This window comes from Molossus molossus, unplaced genomic scaffold (assembly GCF_014108415.1).
Source record: "Molossus molossus isolate mMolMol1 unplaced genomic scaffold, mMolMol1.p scaffold_m16_p_10, whole genome shotgun sequence".
In the NCBI taxonomy this organism is placed as follows: domain Eukaryota; kingdom Metazoa; phylum Chordata; class Mammalia; order Chiroptera; family Molossidae; genus Molossus; species Molossus molossus.
The window spans coordinates 61,733,182-61,754,052 of NW_023425345.1; the positions used below are offsets into that span (position 1 = coordinate 61,733,182).

At 41.9% G+C, this 20,871-nt stretch overlaps 1 protein-coding gene across 4 annotated transcripts in view; it reads right to left on the minus strand.

Moving 5' to 3' along the window:
* LGR5 (leucine rich repeat containing G protein-coupled receptor 5) overlaps positions 1 to 19,496 on the minus strand; it is a 163,535-nt gene extending 144,039 nt beyond the window's left edge. For 2 of the 4 annotated variants that reach the window (XM_036251772.1, XM_036251768.1), the window contains exons 1-2: positions 19,492 to 19,496; positions 16,315 to 16,561 (exon numbers count right to left, since the gene is read on the minus strand). In XM_036251772.1, coding sequence (XP_036107665.1) covers positions 16,315 to 16,526 — 212 coding nt within the window. In that variant the 5' untranslated portion in view covers positions 16,527 to 16,561; positions 19,492 to 19,496. Of the gene's footprint in view, positions 1 to 16,314; positions 16,810 to 19,491 lie in introns of those variants that run through there. The other 2 variants (XM_036251771.1, XM_036251769.1) reach the window with 2 other exon arrangements.
* Between the last annotated feature and the right edge of the window lie 1,375 nt (positions 19,497 to 20,871).

Here is a 20,871-nt window from a genome sequence, read left to right on the forward strand (position 1 = left end):
AAGGCTATTTTGATTTTAATAATGAATGCTATTCCTTGTTGCCAAATTCCCCAAGTCAGTGGCTAAAACCCTCCGAAATTATTGTCCTTGGTTATTTCTTGCTGAAATTTCTGTTCTGTGACTGTAAAAACATAAGAGTTAGTTTTTTCTTTGTATATCTACTATAAATTAACAGTAAATCTTGTATTTAGCTCCATTTAAACCTCCCTCTGCAGCTGCCCATGTGAAAAATAAAATGGTTGCCTTCTTGCACTTCAGTAGGCACAATACAAAACATCCATTGAGTGTTCCCTTTATTGCAGCTGCCAATGCCCAGCCGACTTTTAACAAACCAACCAAGCGGAATCACAATGCAGCTGCAACATTTTATGGTATTTCTGTTGGTTCTCTTTTGAGACTGAAGGTGTTAATTAGGAATCAAAGAACACAACCCTGCCAGCTTTCTTTCACAAACCGCACCCTGGTCACTGCAGTTTTCAGAAGAAAAATAAATCTAATAAAGGGATAAAAATGTTGTTTGTCACACCAGTAAAGTGTACTTAAGACCCTTTGATCAAAAGCTTTTATGTCGTCTTGTCAGATGGGCTGGAAATATTGTATTTTTCCCTTTTCTCTCCCTTCATCGTGCAGACTTCTCTGAATTTTGAATTTAATTTAAGACTGGAAGGAAAAAAGTACAAGCATAGTCATATGTAGGATTCTTTATGGGTGATAACTGTTTCATAGAGTACAATCATTTTGCTTCTTAGGAAATTATTCATATACAACAGTCACAGCTTCACGCAACACTGGGCCTTCTATTAGCATATATATGATATTCTAACCACAGGTCCGCATGCTTACACTCTACATATGCAGCTGTCAATACTCTACATAGTGTAATAATTACTTATTACATAAATCTAGTATTTCAGAGCCTCCTTTTTTAGATACACAGAATTGAGTATTTTTATAAGCATAAAATCACATATCTATGTACACACACACACACATAAACATGCATATATAATATTAATTTATCAAATAGCGTGTCATTTTTGTATAGGTTTTTATACCTCTTGAGTATCATGCATTCAAAACCTAGCGTGAAGTCATTACCTTTAATCTTCAGTCAAAGTTAAAAGCTTAAAGTAAGTTTATGAAGTTAGCGCTGCTGGGAATTAGTCAAGCCTGCTCGCTGTCTCAGCACGAGGTTCTGCTGCTAGCTGCACAAATCATGCCAAAATCCATTAATCCTGCTCGAGAGAGGCAGAAAGAAGGTCTGCTTGTTGATTTAATGTTAATGAAATGAATGGGCTCCTGAGGCTACCTACAGAGGCCCTCTAAACTGTAAAACAAATAAAGTCGCTTTAAGTAATGCTCACTGCAGGAGAGTAAACAATGCTCCCAGATTGGCGGCACGAAAATGGTGTGGGTGTGTAGAAACTGCCTTTTTTGCTACACCTGCCTTGTTACAATACCCGCAAACGTCAAGCCGACTGATTCATAGAACGATAGAATTAGGAGAGACCTCAGAGCATGTGCTCACCTCTTATTACAGATGCAGACACGGAGGCAGGGAGGTTATCCTCTTGCCAGAGAGTCCATGTCTTGTTGGTGGGATACCAAATTCTAGCGTAGAGGTTCTTAAAACTCAACTATACATTGAATTTGCCTGGAGGAGTGAAAAAAATCATTCGAATGCCTACATTCTTCCACTGGAGACTCAGCGTTAGTTGGTTTGGTGTGTGATCAGGGCCCCGAGGTGGTTAACATTAGGTTCCAGTTGGAGATAACGCGCAGACAAGTTTGAGAACCGTGCATCCAGGCTTCTAGCACACCTCTCCTCTGAATGCTTAGGGTTTGTTCTGATTTCCTGCACCATAGTGTTAACTACTTCCCAGTTCTGAGGAGTGTGCCAGTTGCCTTATCATTGTATGGTGAGTGTAGGTAGATATATGTATTTTGAGATTTTGGGGTTGTTTCCAAAATGAGTTTCCTTTTTTTTTTTAACAGATGTGCCCGTGTGTGTGTGTGTGTGTGTGTGTGTGTGTGTGTGTGTGTGTAGACCTCTTGAAGGACTGAACTCTACCCACTGGGTAAGCCAACCCCACAGCAGAGACAGTGGCCAGGGGCTGTGCCACGCGTGGCAGCTTGTCATCTTGCCTCACTCTTTGTCCTGCAGTTCACCTCACCTTTGAGCCCCTCTTGACATTTTCTAATTCTTTTCTCATTTGCCACAGTCTCCTCTGGGCCATCACTTCCCTCTTACCCTTGCTCCACTTGGAGAATTGGCGTCGCCTGAGAGAGGACCTTCTGATCCTTCATTTAAAATCGTTCAACTTTTGCTGCCTTCGGGTCCTTCTTGGTTTAGTGATTATTTAAGCTGCGTAATAAAGCTGGGCTGATAGATCCCATTCTCCCATCTGTGCTGCTGGATAACACGTGATGGATGTCTCCCTGAAAGTTCTTCAGTGTCTGTGTTAGGGCTGTAAAAGAAATCATCTTCCCTACTTCAGTAATCAGTAGGCGCATGAGAATTCCAGAATCATATTTTCACATGTAGCAAGACACACAAATTTTGCTACCGGGGAGATTACTCTTGTCCTTTTCAAACCTGCTCTCTTGGTTTCATTGGTTACGGGTGACACAGCTGGCCTGTGCTGGAGGGCTGTGGAGAATCTGTGGAGAGGGTGAGCAGGGCTCATCCGTCGGGTTAGAAGACTGGCCAGTCCAAGGACCTCCCATCCATCTCTCCTCTCTGCTGGGCATCACTGGACCTCATTCTGGAGGCCCCTGCTCAAATACAAGCCCAAGCAGTGCTTTGACCCTCTGTGTAACATTGAATCCCCTCCCCTCACAGATTCAAGTCACTGGCATCTATTAGTCCCCAGGAAATAATTTTAGCCTTGTTGTCTTCACTCACTGCAAAGATTCTTCCTATAGTTGAGTTGGACCAACTGGTCTTTTGTCAAAGACAGCGACAAAGAGGTTCCTCATAAAAATTTGACTCTTTTGAATGCATTTTCAGATAAACCTAAGTGTATCCTTTAAACCGGTTTTTCCCTTCGAGTAGAACTGGTTTTTTAGTTAATGTAAAAAAATAATCAAACACATTTTTTTTTTGTGTTAAAAACTTGGTTTTTCTTGAGCACGTGGTTGGCTCTGCAGGAAGGTTGGAGTCCCAATCTTTTCTCAGTCCCCTAAGTCCTCCTCTCTTACCTGCTGCTGTGTGTAGCAGGTCAGCTGCGGAGACTGGAGCTTCTAAGAGCCCAAGAAGTTACTAGACTGAATTTTTCTTCTTTATTTAGGAAAAATCACGGAGATGGGGGAGATGAAAAATAAAAAACAATTTAAATCTAGGGCCACACATTGTGGGCCATTCATTAAATTGTGTCTGGGGAATAGTTTGCAAACTCTGGGCCACCAGCCCACACTCTGTGACGAAACTTTCACCCAGTAGTCACACCTCGAGGCTTGTGCAATGCCTGCACAAGGTTATACACCCAGATGAAAATCTAAAATTTCATCCAACACACAAAATCTTTTATCTATTTGATACCAGGGATCAGAGAGGAAAGTTACACTTGTTTTACTTAAACAGATGCCGGGTGACACCCTACTCTGCTGAAGCTGCCCTTACTTACTTCCGCTGTTCTTTTATCAGCTAGACACATCGCTACTGTTCTCTAACTTGTTTTTAATGTTAACAAATCTTGTTTCATGAAAATCGTTTACACTTGTAAAATCCCAGGGCAATTAATTTAAATATTTGGGAAATAACAATAAGAGCCAGCATTGCGTATTTGAAAAGTGTGGGTTTAATGTTAAAGCAACTGTAGCATCATCACCAAAAACCACATATGAGGTCCTGTGCAAAGTGCTTTATGTGCATTATCCCACCCATCTTCACAACAACCTGGTGAGGCGGGTATCATTATTATTGCCATTTTATAGATGAGAAAATCGCGGCACAGAGTACCAGCTAAGGTCTCTCAAGATAGGGCTGTGACCCTTGTCAAGAAGCGCTGTTACCAAAAGTGGAGATAGTGGTCCCTTCTTTACTGTTTGTTATGAAGGTCAAATGAGAAACTGGTGGTAAAAGGGTAAAAGTACTATTTGGATGTTTTTCTGTCATGGGAGTTTACAAACAATACAGTCTGCCAAAGTCAGAGGGAAGGACCTCTTTAGTGCCACATTATGATTATACCAGAGGTTATGCCAGCTCATCTACTGTTACACATTTGGTGGCCGGACCAATGGTACATTGGATCTTAGGTGTGGACAAAGTACAAGTCCTGCATAGACTCCAGGGAAACATTAGCATGCCTCCTAGAGAGGGAAAATGTGCCTTGGCCTCATCCTTTTTCGAAGTTGCCCAGGCACCAGCATGTATGGGCGCAGTGTTTCAAAGGCAGGTTTGAATAGTATCAGGACGGTGTGGCCGGCTGCCCAGGACGCAACTGCCATTGAGAAGACAGTGCGTTACAGTTGCCCAGAGTAGGGGACACATCAGTTTGCAGGGCCACACAGGGAAGCACCTGGGTCTGTCCAGAGGCAGAGGGGTGAGAGAAAGGCAGGGGCGACAGCCTTTATTGTGTTCTCCACGGGAAGAAATGGGCAGGGTAAACAGGCTCAGAATCAGCCGGTCAGAGTCATTTCAGCAGATCGTGGGGTGTCGGGCTGTCTCAGGTTGTCTGATACCTGGCTCTGGGATGATTAGGATGGGGAATATTGACCTGGAGTGTAAGTGCCCTGCAAGAGCCTGATAAAGCAGGTGCCTGGGGGCGTAGACTTTGGTTGGTGGGCTTGCATATGGAAGGTGTGCTTGCCCGGAGTCACCGCTGCCGGTAGGAATTAGCCAGCCCTGGCAGGGGCCGTCTCTCCTACGTCAGCAGGGCCGCCAGACAGCAAAGCATCATCAAACACAAAAAATGAAAAACACCATTCATACACAGGGATTCTGTGTTCTGATCCAAGTCAGGGAAGACTCCTTTCTTCTTGGGTTCAAGAAAATGGATAATTCAAGGGACGTATTATATAGTCCAGTAGTACAAACAGAAGAGTAAATCAAGTGTGGTGACCAAGAGCGGGAATACTGTGACAGGTGCGTTCGCATGACATGGGAGTGTCCAAGGCAGTTTTCTAAGAGGGTGGGTCACAGAAGTGTTCTGTGGTGTTTGAATCGAGTCTAGAAAGACACATAGGAGTCAGCAAATGGAAAAGCAGAAAGACATTTCGAGCAGAGACCAGCACGTGTGAATACCTGGAAGCAGGAAACAGGCAACTGCAGGGGAGGTTTGGCGTGGCTGAGCGGAGAGCCAGGGGCGAGGGAGGCACTGGCAGCAGCGTTGGCCGTGGGGGATGAGGCGGGTGAGGCTGGCCTTGTGGGTTAAACTGAGGAGTTAAATTGTATCTTGACAGCCACTGGATAACCCTTGAGAGACTGACTGTAAAACAGACATGACCAGAGATGCATCTCGGACCAACTCACGGGGTGGTAGGGAGTGTGTGTGTCCTGGGGTCCATCCAAACGGAGACAGGAGGCTGTCACAGTAATGCAGGAGGAAAGTGAGGAAAGCTTACACTCCTGTAATTTCAGAGCTTGTGGAGAAAGGGAACAGACACAATAGACATTTATGAGACCTGAATTTAGTCAAATTAATGTCACTATAAAATTTAAATTACATTGCCCTGGCTGGTTTGGCTCAGCGGTTGGAGCATTGGCCTGCAGACCAGGACCAGAGAGTCCCGGGTTCGGTTCCCGCTAGGGGCATGTGCCAAAAAAAAAAAAAAAATCCTTAGGTGAGGATGAAAAAAAACAAATTTAAATTACATTAAGGGCACGTTAATGTACTGTGAACAAAAATTTGGGAAATTATTTATTCCTCAAACTAAGTTTGCTTGTTCCATTCTGCTCTACAGATTTTTAGGCGATTCTGAGTACACTTTACTGTATCTACAATGGGTCAAAAAAGGTGATAAGGTTAACATTCGGGCACACACTTAGATATGTGCATATATAACATACAAAAGCAACAGGATCTTTGGGAACATCTAGAGAAGTAACAGAGTTTTAGGATTCATTGGAGTATCTGGCACTGGGACAAAACATTGACAGGAAGGAGCACACAACTGGGGTTGTTAGAACATCTGGGTTCCAATTCCGTTTTTGCCAGCTACGTGATTCTGAGAACATCATTTACCCCTATGAGCACGACTGTGACCATCCATGAAAGAAGGTGTGGGATTAGGTGACTTCCAAGGTCCTTTCCATTCTCAATCCCATGCAAGAGTAGACATTGCATTTGACTCATCAAAAACTTCTGCAATACCTGTAAGTGATTTTAGTTCCATTTATTTGGGCAATCAGGACAAAGGTCTAGTAATCACGATTAAATTTCAGTCTTGCACTGTGTAACGTGACCTTAGGTATACAGCTTAGTCATTCTGCTAATTTGTGAATAAAAGATTATCCTTTGAGTTCTTTACAGAACTTACTCTAAATGTAGTTAGCTATTAGCTCAAGTTCTGAATTGGTTTTATTATAATTAATACACACCTACTGAAATTAGCCTTTTCTTCTCAGTATACAATTAACTATGTCCTGAGGAGATTCTGTAGCGAAGGCAAAGGGAGCTTCAAATTACTGTGTAATAGTCATTTGGGACCAGTCCATATCCACCCAACACTTCTCATAATTATAAGAACCTGGGGAAGTAGATTTTAAGCTGTAAGGCCCAGCAGCTGTAAGGTGGAAGGTGGATACTTGCTGTCAGTTAATCATGTTGCTAAAACTTCTGAGATCTTCAAATAAGATATGCTTACACCCTGGGAGAATCTGGTTTAACTAGGATTTCCTCTGCTACCCGAGCTTGAAGACTCAATGAAAAAAGATCTTGAACTTCCTCCTGTACTCTGTTGCCAGGAGCCCCAGAGAACAACAGCTGCTGGGGAACGGGGGCTGTGAGGAGCTAAGGTCTCCCACCACAGGCTAGTGACGTGGCTTCCCGGAGTTAAAATCAAAGACCCCAATTTCGGTGCACTTAGAGTTGATACTTTTATCTCAAAGACTCTTCTTTCTAAGCTTTCCTTCATCTTGTAGTTTGAAGCCCTGCGGAGAAAGTGTCTGAGATAAGAAAAATGTATGCTTTTAGTCCTCCTCTGATGCTATCTAGAAGCGAGGGATGGAGAAGGATTAAGAGAGACAAGGGAGAAGTGAACCACCTGGGGACAGGGTGCCCAGTAGAGGTCTCTCAGTCTCTCTGTTCTGCCTGCACTGTTCCTTGGGTAGCAGATTCCCTCGGTTAGCCTTACCATCTCTCTTGCCTTTATTTTCTTCTCGGACTAGGCTTTACTCTACTGGGCAGTTGACACTATATCAATAATAGAGTAGACCTATCGCCAAACGCAGACATCACTGCTGAGGGCCCATCGGAACAGGAAGGATGAAGAGAGAATAAAGAGGAAGACTTCCTACCTCAGCGTTTCCTAGATGACTCCAAACACATTCTATAGATTCATTGTGAAATAAATGTTTATTGCAAAAGTCTCAATATATGTACAAAACAGAGGATTAAGGAATGTAACTCCTTCCATGGGAATTTTTATTTGGTTTTTATAACCAAATGATCCTATTTTTGTGAAAAGTGAAAGCTTATTATTGTGCTGATAGATTGAAAGACCAATTGATTATGTAACAGAGTTCCTTCAAGTGCCTCACAAGAAAATTTATAACCTAAAAACTTCAAGGGCCATGTGGTGTTTTGTGTGTCGAACCAATAAACTCATTAAAATAACACTGGGTGAACCCAAACACAACACAACGAAAGTTCTAACACAGCCCACATTAACCAACCACGTTTAAAATAATACCTTTGTTATGTGCTAAGGTTAAAAATTCAGCAAATTCTTTATATTTTTTCCACTTGAGATCATGTGTGGTTTTCTACTTTCTTGAGAACTACACTTTTGTGGCTTTTTGATCAAAGGAAGGTTATTTTTGCAAATGGATATCTTTTGTAGAGGTTCCTGTTCTACGTAATCAAGGTTTCAAGAAAAAAAAGATCAAACATATTTACTAGTTTTTTTAGTAAAACATAAAAGTTCTTAGGCTCTCTTAGGGTAGACGTTGGGAAGGAAGGTGTGCATGTTAGGTTAGCCATCACATTATGTGTGTGTGTGTGTGTGTGTGTGTGTGTGTGTGTGTGTGTGAAGGAGGGAGAAAAGGAGGGGAAAGAGGAAATAAAGGAATTTGGCTGCAAAATTGAGTAACAGTTTAAAACATTTGGCTTCCATTTGTGAAAGATGAGCAACACTGGGGAAAAGGCTGGGCTAACAAGGGACCACTTGAGGAAACCTTAATCTCAGCTGGCAGGCTGAGAGGAAGGTCAGCTCGGTGCACGCGTTCTCAGCTGGAGTTGGGCTCCCTTTGCCAGGACAATTGTCTTCTGCATTTCAGCTTCTGAACTGAACTGAAGGTGCCTTCGCACAGCCAGCTCAGTCTCTCCCCTCAAAAGAGTTGGCTCTCTGCTGCCAAACCATGTCAATGTTATGTATCATTTCTACCGAGCAAGTGGCACGAAAGAAATTGTTTCTTGCTGGCGTGTCGGGGTGTGTGCGTCAGTTCACTTTCTTTGCCCCGACCACCAGTCCTTGCCAGAAGATAGAACAAAACTCCTTCTGAAGGCAAGAAGGGTAAAATGAATATGCAAATAATGTGCATGCATTAAAAAATGAGACTGAAAATCAGGGATTGCTAAACAACTTTAAATGAATAGTAAGTTAACAGAAAATAAGATTTGAGAGTACTGTTTTAAGAAATTTTAGAGATTATATTTCAATGTCTCCTAAATTTTCTAAACATCAGTATGTACTTGATGAGGAGCTATTTATATAGATTATAATTTATAATTAATTGGCCACCTATTCGTTTTTCATGGTTACTTTGTAATATAATAAATGTTTAGCACATGTTATGTTTACAGCAGCAAATGAACTGAAGGACTGAAAATAGTTAAGGGAGGCTTCTTCCCTGGCTTATCTACATTTCTGAATTACAAAGAAATCTATATCACTGCCATAATTTTTAAATTATGCATTATATATATGTATGTATATATGCATTATATATGCTATATAATTTCTTAGGTTCCCTTCTTAGTGTAGACTTTGGGAAGGAAGGTATGCATGTAAGATTAGGATATATATAAATTAACATTATATTTATATATAATATGTATAATATTATATTATATTTATATATAATATTTTGAAATCATTCTTCATTTTGAATCAAATAAATGACAGTATGGAGAAGACCTTCATGACATCAGTTCATTTCATCTCATCAGTTTATAAAGGTGAATACAAACTCAAATAACATTAGCCTGTTAAGCAAGTTTATGTCTCTCTAAATGGAGAAATAATTCCAAAGAATGCAACTGCTTTACTTGACACATAGATCTGATCATAGAAAAAAATAGTTTTATTCTTGACTTGGAAGTTATCAGTCAGTTGATCACTCTTTATAATTCCTGGGCAGCTCCCACAATTTATCCTTGACTTGAAGACAGGAAAAAGTGAAACGGTATTTACTAAACTTAAAATCTTGGCCTTAAGCTATATAATATAATTCTCATTTTATTGAAAATTAAAAACCACATTTCCCAGAGCTTCATAAATTGTGTTCCTGAAAGGAAAAATGTGCTGAAATATTTCAGCACCAATTACATTTACTTTGAGGCATAACCATAAATTAGAAGGCTGGTTTTCTTGTTTCTGGTAAACTGGTCCTGAAGATAACTTCAAAGAAGTTCAAAAATATTTTTAAGCAATGGAAATATCCTTGGAATAAGTTTATAGGCCCCCAAGTTAGGAATGAAAATAGTAACTGTGTTATAAGGTTGCTGTGGGATTTTTGGTTGAGTCAAGTACTTAGCATAATGCCTGGAACTCAGGAAGAATTATATAAATGTCAGTTGTTGTTACTATTAAAATAATAAAATAATTTAGATACACAAATTCTGGTGTGTTTGTTAAAAAAAACAAAAAACACAACTCGTTGCATCATTTAAGCTGAACACAATTTAATTGTATTTCAAATGGGGCTGCACCATAATTGTGGGATACCAGTAACCTGTGTTCTGTTACTTTGCAGATAAGTAGTTCTTCTCTATCTTTCTCCGACCTCTTTTAGCCATTGGGATTTCAGCAGCCAGTTTAGCCAATTCTACTCAACTTGGCATTACAAATATTTAATAAATATCCCTTAAGTGTCAGACACTGATGTGGGCACTGGGATAGAAAGTGGAAATTTCCCCCTGCGGAAGAGCTTACAGCCCAGGGAGGAGGATGAACCCTGAAGGAAAGAGCCAATCATCACAGCCTGGAGTTAGGAGTGTTATTCCATCTGACTTTAAGGAAGATGACTTCATGGACATGGGTTGGCTCCTTTGCATACTCTCAAAGTAAACAGTTTCTCCAATCCCAGATTCAAGCACTGAGAATAGGGGTAATAGATGGGGGTATGAGGAAGGACTCCTGCTTATTGAGCATCTTAAAGAAGAGGGAGAGAGAGAGAAACATTGAAACATCGATTGGCTGCCTCCTGCATGCCTCCTACTGGAGATCAAGCCTGAAACCCAGGCATGTGCCCTGACTGGGAATTAAATCCGACACCTCCTGGTACATGGGATGCTGCTTAACCACTAAGCCACACCTGCCGGGCAAGCCTGGAGCATCTTTTAAACTAGGAATGCTAACACCTTGTTAACAGTCTTTGAGCACTATCACCAGATAACTTGAAATCAAATGACTAATGTTCTACCTACCAGTTTCAAATAAGGAATATCCATTGGGCTTAATTAATGTAACAGAAAAATTAACTGGGAAAGGTAGGAGAAAATGCCAGGTGTTTCAAGAATGGGCCTGCTTCCTACCATGTAATCTGTGGAGAACAAAATTAATTTTGAATTATGAAAATTTTTATGAAAAATTCTACCTTATAGCCTGTGAAATGTCTCCCTTTCCTATAGATAACGAATTCCACAGGTGGAATTGGGCATGTGGTTGGTATCTGTAATGACTGAATAGAAATGTGGATTGAAGCTGACAGATCTGGTAATAAGAATTCTAGTAAGTCTGAATTCACGAGCAGATATAACAAATACAATTTTACTAAGATACAGCAGAAAGAGCAACAGGACTGGATAACCAGCTCGTTTTCTTTGGTCTGTAATGTAGCAGTTGTGGCTCTAGTGCTCATGGGCTGCATCTCTGCTACAAGATTCCGTACAGGGAAACATTACAACGGGAGTGAGGAGATTGAATCTTTAAGAAAGGACTTTGCCTTCTCAAGAAAAATTCCATTTCCCAGAAATATCTACTGTGGGCTGTTTACAAGTAAAAGTGCCACTTAGTGTTATTTTAAATTCATATAAATAACCAAACAAAACCAAAAGAATTACTTCACTGCTGTTTTCTTTTTATAAAATTTATTTTAAAAAATTGATTTGAGAGAGAGGCATCGATATGAGAGAAAAACATCCATCGGTTGCCTCCCATTACTTGCCCCGAATGAGGATGGAACCCGCAACCTAGGTATATGCCCTGACAGGAATCGAACCCACCACCTTTCGGAATATGGGATGACACTCTAACCAACTAAGCCACCCGGCCAGGGTCTGTTTTTCATTTCTCTCTTTTGGCATGTGATCTGGATTAATTGGAAACATACTTAAACTTATAGCTAAAATGACTTAAATGTATGAATTTAATAGAAGAAATATAAAAATGCTTTTTCTAAAGTGGGTAGATATTAAGTATCAGTTATAAAAGCATAAATATTCTGCAGTGTCTTTAATTTTTAAATGATAGGTTTATTGGGTTAATAATTGCTTAGTTGGTTATTAGTCTTATGCTTTTGTTTTAGAAATAAAAACAATCAAATAGTTCTGATTAATACAACTTAACTATGACAAATCATAGACCATTTTAGTGTTTCTGAACTTCTTTAAATACATCCAAGTGGAAATGCTCCCATTATAAAAAAATTGCTTTCTTTAACTACAAAGGTTTTTTTTTATTCCAATCTTATAACTCATTTCTGATTGCTACCTTTCGTTGCCTATCAGAACTCCTTTACTTTGAAGAAAACTAATAAGAAGGAAAAAGATTGAAGATCATATTGAATTGTATGTAAAAATTTATTCTTGTCACATAAACTCTACCATGCATATGAGGAACATAGTCAGTAAAATATTTATTTTAAATCTTGTTTGAATCAGAGCTACAACTTCAAAAAAAAAAAAAAAAATCACTCAGACTACTTTAGTCAATTAGTTTCAATAATTGCTTCCATAATGAAAACAGTAAAAAAAACCCCAAAAAACAAACAAACAAAAGAAACCCTGGGAATCCTGGAGAAAAAGAGACAACTTGATTAAAATAGAGAAAAGTCATTGGCATCAATATATTTTTAATGAATTTCAAAAAAGTAGGCTGTAGATGATCCTATAATTTTGACATTGATATAAATGTTAAGGCTGTTATACAGTTAAAGCTTCTGTAACTATTGCTAAAGTACAAACATTTTCATTTATTTAAAATACTTTGCTTGAAGGGAAGCAGAAATACAGGAAACCATTTTCAAAGATTTAAAAAATTTTTTTTAAATATTGAAACTGTACTTTCAATGTTTAAAACACATGTATGACACCAGGGCCATACTTAATTTAGCAGGTTCTTTTTGACAGGTTCTTATTAATACCAGTTTTACTAATTGTGTGCAAAATTAAATTTTGTTCCAGAGTTACATATGGAAAAGTAACCAATCTACATTCATTAAATTAAAAAACAAATCTTTCTTCGGTTCCTTTGGTTCATGTGACACAAATTTGCTTGTGGATGAAATGTTCATGTCCTTAAGCAACAGCAAGAAAAAACACTGTTTTTATTTAAAAATAAAATGGCTGTTGTAAATCAATAAAAAAAGTATATTTACTATATTAGGATGTTCAATAGGATTTAGTTTTCTATTTGGATGCTACACTAACTGGATGAAAGACACATCAAAGTAACAGAGGAGCTTATAGTCAAGAGCTTATTTAAACACATTTTCAAAATGTTCACATTTGGTACATTAAGATAACTCACCTATAATAAGATTAGAAGCTAGAGCTACTTTATTTCTGATAAATCATGACTGGTAAATTGAGATGTATTAAACACTGTCAATTATTGTCTGCTTTGTCTCAACCTTGGTGTTTTTCTTATTTTCTGCTGAGTGAGCTTTATTGGCCCCTTTTGTAAAATCAGAGCTCATAACGACTGAGAGAGAGAGAGAGAGAGAGAGAGAGAGAGAGGATTAAGACAGATTTTCCAGTGTTTCCACCATGTTCCATGGTCCAATTACAGATCTACTGGGCAATGCAATTCAGAAAGAAAAGAGAGTTACTATTAATGTTGGCTTAAGATTTAGCTTTTCTGGGGAATAAAGAAAGACTATAAAACTGCACATAAATAGCTCTAGCCTTCTATGAAGAGAGTCAGGAAACTTTCTTTACCTAGGAGTCTGACTAACCAGTTCTCAGATTGTGACAAAATCTATTTGCCAAATGTGTGCCGCTGAGACTTGCCATCATCAATCTATTTGAAGAAAATGAAATGCTTGTTCTTTTGTGGGGATGGGAGGAAGATTAAGAGATAACATTTTGACTCAAATAAATGGTGATAACCTACTACAAACAAAAAAAGATAGTAGACTGGCCTTTTACCCACGAATCATTACACACTGCAACTTTCTCACCAAAGCTTAATTACCATCAGGCCACAGTGGCGTGGGGGCTGTAACTTAGTGTTCTGTTTTTTTAGTCTTAAAATAAGAAAAACAGTAAGATACATAATTATTTAATTTGAATATGAGTAAACAAAAATTCTTCTTTTAGGTTACGAGTGTACAAGTGAAGGTAGAAATGGTTAGATAATTCTAGGTGTAACCAAAAGAGGGCACCATCTACCCTTAATGTCTGCACAGATTTCCCATGGTTGTAAAAACAAAAACACAGAAAACCCCCAAACCCTCAACCCATGAAGTAAGGGCATCCCATGGGTCCTGGCATTTGTACTCTACAAGGAGACCAAAGTCTGAAATTGCGTATTAAGAAGAACATCAGTTGAGTTATTTACTTAGGACTGATTTTTACATTGTGCACTCAAACCCCGTGAAATGTTAGCCATTAGAAGCAAGTATTTAAAAATCACTGTGACACTTTTCATAGACACTCCGAGTTTAAGAAAACTTCCCCTTAGGCCAGGGTACAGACTGTCATCAAACAGTATGAGAAGATGACAATTTCCTAATGGTACTTCAGCTCCAAGGAGTTATCTATAACGATAGATAGTGAACAGTGGCAGCAAGATCTCCTGAGCACATGGAGGATGCAGTTAAATGCAATTGCGGTATGTGGGAAATGATTTGAGGCAGCATTTCATGCCAACTTTTAGTAACAGAAGCCTAACAAATGTTCGTTCTTTCAAGTGGGGGGAAAAAGCATCTTGGCACTATTCATACATTTACTTTCTATATTCTTAAACATGTTTTTAAATGAGTGTATGATTTTAATAGGTGAGTGCTGGGGTGGTTTGCACACTTATCTTGTATATAGTCAGTTTCTTCAGGGTGATGGCAAAGAATAGTTCTAGGCTCTTAAGTGAAACTGCCACACGACTCTCAGGAATTCACTCCACAGGAGAACACACGAAGCTTGAAACCCTGGGTTTAGCAGTTAAAGCAGAGAGTTTAGGGATGAGCATTTCACTCTGTAGTGTAAACAGCTATTTAGGGGGAGAAAATGAATTCTTAGAGAATGATCACGTAGGAGAGTAGATTTCTATCCTTTTGAAAATATCACTGCCACAGGCAATGTGTGCAATTGAAGGGAGATCTGGTGGGGAAGTGGATAATTTTATAATCCTTTCAGGTAAAGAAAAGAAGTTAAAACAGTTTAAAGGCACATGAGGATGGGATTGCCACTGATACCAAAATCTAGCAGCATGGTCCATATCTTTGAATGCATATTAAACAAGTAAAAAAAAAAAAAAAATTTTTTTTTCCCCCTCATTCTGTCTCCAGAAAAAGAATCACTATTTAGTGGAAGGCGTTGTGCAAGCCTTTTCATGTTTCTTCCCTCCAGAAAACAACTAAACAGAGGAAAGAATGAGTTCACAAACATCCCAACCTGCTTCTGCCAAGGTACATTAGAGAAGCCCAAACTAAGATCGCGTGGGTTTGGGGTGGGCTCAGATGAAAACCGAAACGTGTCACCTTGCAGTTACCAGTGCCCCTTTTCCAGAGTGGCCTCGACCTTGGTCTCTGTCTTAAGGAACCAAGCTCCAGAGTCTCCTTAGGGGGAGGGGGAGTAGTCGCCTTGGTCCCCTCATCTACCCAACCACCTGTTACCCTCCGGGCCTGGCTTTTCCAGAGACAAGATTATGAAATGAACCGCTGCCTCCTCTTCGCGGTTGGAGCTTTGGAGGTTGTGTTGGGGGGAGCAGGGGGTGAGAGGATCTCCAAGGGATGACAGAGAGCTTCAGGTCTCCGCTGGGGTGTCTGCGCCACTGTTTACCAGCCCCGCCGCCTTCAGCCCACTTCCCTTTTCCTCCCGGGAGGAGGAGATGGTTAAAGATTACACCGTGGCGGCCGGCACTTCAAAGGCGGCCCGGGCAGCCAAAGGTAAAGATAACGTTCTGGCAGCTCTAATCGGGGTTTGTGGTTGCCACATTTTAATCACTCCATTTAAAAAAAAAAAAAAAAGGATAAAAGAAACAAAAAAAATGTTACATTACACGACCGTGCAAGAGATGCAGAGTAAGCTCCTTTGTAGCTGGGCTAGTTGGAGTTCTCCTTTGGGGAAACTTTTTACAGACCATCTCTTCATGAAACGTGACAGGACTCGGAGAGGAGGGGAGGCTGGGGCAGGGACCAAGCGGGCGGCCCGCCCTTGGGTTCCAGGCTCAGGGGCACGAATGCCCACACTGCAGGCAAATGCCTACACTCGGAGGAATTCGCTCTGCGACTTGCCCAGAGCCGGGCCGGGAAGCTGCGGCGCACAGTGCTTCCCCGGGGTGCACTTGAAGTCGTTTCTCTGCGGGCCCAGAAAGTGCGGTCATGCTACCCGCTGAGACACGTGCATTTCCCCGAGGCCCAACATGCCCTTTGCAAACCCACTCATCCCCTCCCGAGCAGGCGGGGGCCGAGGGGCCCCCAGCCTCGTTCTGAGCTGGCCTCCTTTTCCCCCTTATCCCCATCTCGGAGTGGAGTGGGGGCTCACTTACAGGTAGGAGGTGAAGACGCTGAGGTTGGAGGGCAGCTCCGAGAGCCCCAGGTCGGAGCAGTCCACCCTGAGCAGCATCCTGCCGTCGGGCTCGCACTGACAGTGCGCGGGGCAGCCCCGGAGCAGCGTGCCGGGTCTCGACGAGCCGCCCCCGGCCGCCAGCTGCAGCAGGACAAGCAAGGACAGGAGCGCGCGGACCGAGGAGGTGTCCATGGTGCCTGGGCAGGGAGCCGCGCGCGGGACGCGGTCTCGGGGCGGCGTCGGGTTTGCTGCGGACCGTGGCGCGCCAGGCGCGGCTCCGCGGGCTTCTGCAGCTCAGCCGGCTTCTGCAGCGCGGGGCGCCCTGCTCCTGCCCCCCGGCGGGGCGCCGAGGAGAAGCGCCGCGGGGCCGATCCGTGCCCGCTGCCGCCACGCGGACCTCGGGAGCGACCCTGGCTGCAGCCGCTGCAGGGCGGTGAGCGGTGCTGCTGCAGTCGCCTGCTCTGTGTGGAGCAGCATCTCCGCTCGCACGCTCGTTTTTTAAAGCGTTCCAGCCCGAATTGCGCGCCCAGTGACGTCAGCGCAGCCCGGCTTCCCAGGCACCCCCCGCCCGGCCCCACTTTCCCTCCTCGGGCTCCCTCCCTCCCTCCTTTCCTGAGTCCGGGCTGGGAGGTGCTGGCGGCAAGAGAAGCGGGTGAGTTCTCTGCACTCCGACTTTGCCTCCGGGGGGCGGGTTCCAGCGTTTAGCGCGCGTGAGAAGCCGAGGACCCCCACCCTCAGTCCTGCTCGGGTCCTGGCCACCGAGATCCGAGAGCCAAATGAGACCTGCTTCGGAGGGACGCAGATGGACGCGTAGGGACCAAAGGATGCGGCAAGCTTCCTACAAGCCCACTTCACATAATGGATGAAATACAGGGAGTGCTTAAAAACAAACAAACAAACAAACAACCCCTAAAATCCAATCCAGAAGGAAGAAGGCGTCCCCAAGCGGACGGTGGGTGGGTGGTCTCTTTCATCCTTACCTCATGCCTCACTGGCTCGCTTTTGCCCTAAAATCAAAGTGCTGGGTTAATGGCTACATAAATGCAGCTTGTGAGCAGCAAGCTCTCCAGTGCTGCCTTCTTAACTCATCGGTGAGAGGTCGGAAGTGACTGTAGTTTCAGCGTTTTAGGACTCTTTGGAAGTTACCTTTTGCAAAACGTTGCGGGAAAGACAGAGAGATGGCTGTTTGCTTTTGTTCGAGGCCTTTTCATCGTTAGTGTCCCGGGGTTCTGTGCGTACGTGCAGTCCCACCCAGGTGAGAGGCACTGGGCTCCACTGCCCAGGGCCACTGCAAAATGCGTGTTCTTACACATTGAACCTACAGGAGAACAGAGAAAGGACTCGGGCCTTCTTGGAAAGAAGGCCTCAGCGAGGAACAAGTCAGTGTCTGCAGACCCGGGTGCGTGGCTGAAAGCGGTGATGGCCCAAGCCTGCCACATCAACTCACAAAAATGCACAATGTTCACTCCGCAGCACAATGCCTCCTTGCTTTACGAAAGCAGAGAACCTTTTTGGCTTTCGAGGCCTCTCTTAATCTTCTTCCAATTAGCCTGTTCTGATGACTTTCCCATATGAACTTTTGAATTTCAGTTGGGAAGACACCCCCCCACCCCCCCACACACACTTTTGTGTAATGTGTACTTACCCTCCTTCATTTAAGAAGTGATTCTCAAACCTGGCAGGTCACATGTGGGACTTATAAAAATATATAGAGATTCTTGGACCTAAATTAGTATTCTGAACATGCTCCTTTCTTGGGTGAATCCCATAATTAGTAACTTTGTGATTCTCTGGATTAGATGGAGAGAGAGAGAGTAGCTAAGATTTATAGACTCCATCCTCCTCATTTTGCAAATAAAGGAACTCTGGCCCAGAGAGTTTGGAAAATTTGACAGTAGCTGCTGAAAACTGTGAGTTAACCCTGATTTCTGGATATCAGTGCTGTGTCCAGTGCTAGCCTGTTCCTTATTCCCCCTGTGCATACCACATCCATCACCATTCCTTTCCTTATTTTCACATTGTTCTGGTTTCTCCCAGCCGTTCCTTCCACACTTATAGAATGAATCTCACTGAAGGGTATGTTATAAATACCACGTAGTTTAGCTCAGAAGTTTTCTTGATTGCATATTTGTTTCGTTTTGCCAACTTGACTGACGATTGTGGAGGCAGGGACTAGGCCAGATGTCTTTACCTGCAGGACTCATACTATCAGCTCATGGTAGTGGGAAATTAACAAATATTTATTGACTGACTGATTTATCAGCACAGATATCCAAATATGATAATGTTTACCATCTCAGGAATTTAGGCAAACCTTTCTGATGTCAGGGTTGCTAGAAAGAGCGTATGGAGCACTTTGGTTGTGGAATGAAACGGGCAGAACCAGCTTGGAATCTGGGTTCTGCAGGTTTCAGGCTGTTGGATCAGAGGCACAGAATAAGCCTATCTAAGTCTCAGCTAGCTTCGCTGGAAAAGGGGGATGTTATTCACCTACATGGTTTTAAATGTTAAAACGTCTGGAACTTGGACTATAGCAGAGTAGATTTTCAATCTGTGTCGGTGTCTTTCTTTTCAGGAATTGAAGCTCGTTAATAAGTTCATGTAGAGCAGAGGGATTTCTGATTCAATTAAATGGAGAAGTCAGGTGAAATGAACATCTGTTTTTATTTATTTATTTATTTATTTATTCATACCTAACATTTCTCCTCTCTTCTTTTGGTAAGAGTACAGCTGCACTTTCCTTGGGAAATTACCTCCCAAACCTTAGGTGGTTCTGATAGGGCTGTTACTCCTGTGGCCTGGCCTCCCTGCCTCTGGGTAGATGCCTGTATGACCCAAGTAGAGCAGTCTGAATATATTTGGAGGATTGTCATGGACCCTGGGGTGAGAAGGTGTTCTCCCCTGGCTTCATGAGCTCAAAAGACACGGAAATATGGAGCTCAGGGAGCCTGCCATTCTGCGTTGTGGAGAAAGTTCACCAGATACTGAATATTAGCATTAGAATGAGAGAAACAAAATCTCAAGGTCATCTTTTAAATACCTGGAGCTAAAGCCATTTCTACTCCATTATCTCCCAATTAGACAAACCAATAAGTTTTGTTTTGTTGTTTTGAAGTAGTGAGTAAGGACTTAGCGGGTAAGGATACTCAGGAAAAACCCGAGAGCAGCTCTGGCCAGTTTGTTCAATGGTTAGAGCTTCTTCTGGAGGACTGAAGTCCCAGGTTTGATTCCAGTCAAGAGTACAGACCCACCCACACCCTCCCACTCTATCTGAAATCGATGGAAAATAAAAACAAAAACAAAAACTGAAAGCACAGGAAGCTTGAAAGCTCAAGGTCTTGTAGACCTTAAAACATAAAAAATCACGGGTGGAAAATAAGCATGGATAATGGTGATTTTATTACCTGAATGCATGTATATCAATCACTTTATCTTAGCTGATACAGAAGAAAGCACAGCAAATGTGATTCTTTGCACACACACACACACACACTCTCTCTCTCTCTTTCCCTCTCTCACAGAACATTCTAGTAAGTCCACTGAGTAGAAATCTCTTTGTTTTGTGGCAAATATTATTTAATTTAAAAGATCAGGTTCTCAAATTGCATGATAATGACCATCAGCATCGGTTCAGCCCTTCACACCATACACATGCTCTCACTGGGTTCTCATAACAATCTTCAGAGGTAGATAATATTCTAACCTGAAGTTTAAGGCTAAAAATGCAAGTGGTTTTCCTAATGGTGACCAGTAAGTCGGTGATGGAACCAATATTCAAACCCAAGTTTTCTAACTTTACAGCTCTGTATCCCTTTTTCAAATCTCTTGGGAATTCTAGCCACATATAGACTTAACTGGATGGGGACTTGGGTTTACTATTATTTTATTGAGACATTCACATATTTCTTGTAAAGAAAAGTATAGTGTTGCCTGGCCTGTGTGGCTCAGTGGATTGAGCACTGTTCCATGGACTGAGAGGTCCCGGTTCGATTCCTGGTCAGGTCATATGCCAGGGTTGCGGGATCGATTCCTGTTTGGGAGCATGCAGGAGGCAGCCAATCAATGTTTCTCTCTCACGTCAGTGTTTCTATCTCTCTCTCTCAAACATCAATAAAAATACATTTAAAAATTTTATAAAAATGTGTAGTGTTTTTGGACTGTCGTGGAACCAGTTGGGGAAAGGATGGTGATATTTTAAAAAATCTGAACAATAGGGATAAATATATTGAAACCTTTTTCCTCTTAAATGTATATATTTCTAATTTCACCAACCAGTTATTCACAAGAATATATACTAAGGTGTCAGAGGTAAACAACACCCTTACATGTGATAGCAAGGTTAATAGGCTAAAGAAGATTCATTTAGTCTTTTGTCTAGTTGAGATATTCTTATGTATGATTTTGGAAGGTATCTTGGTGTTAATGAGCTGTTGTGTAATGGAATATCTCATGCCAGGATTTAAATCACTTTTTACTTCTTAGACTCTTAGTTTACAAGTTTCTAAAATCAATTCTGGTAAAGGGCAGTCTGGTACGT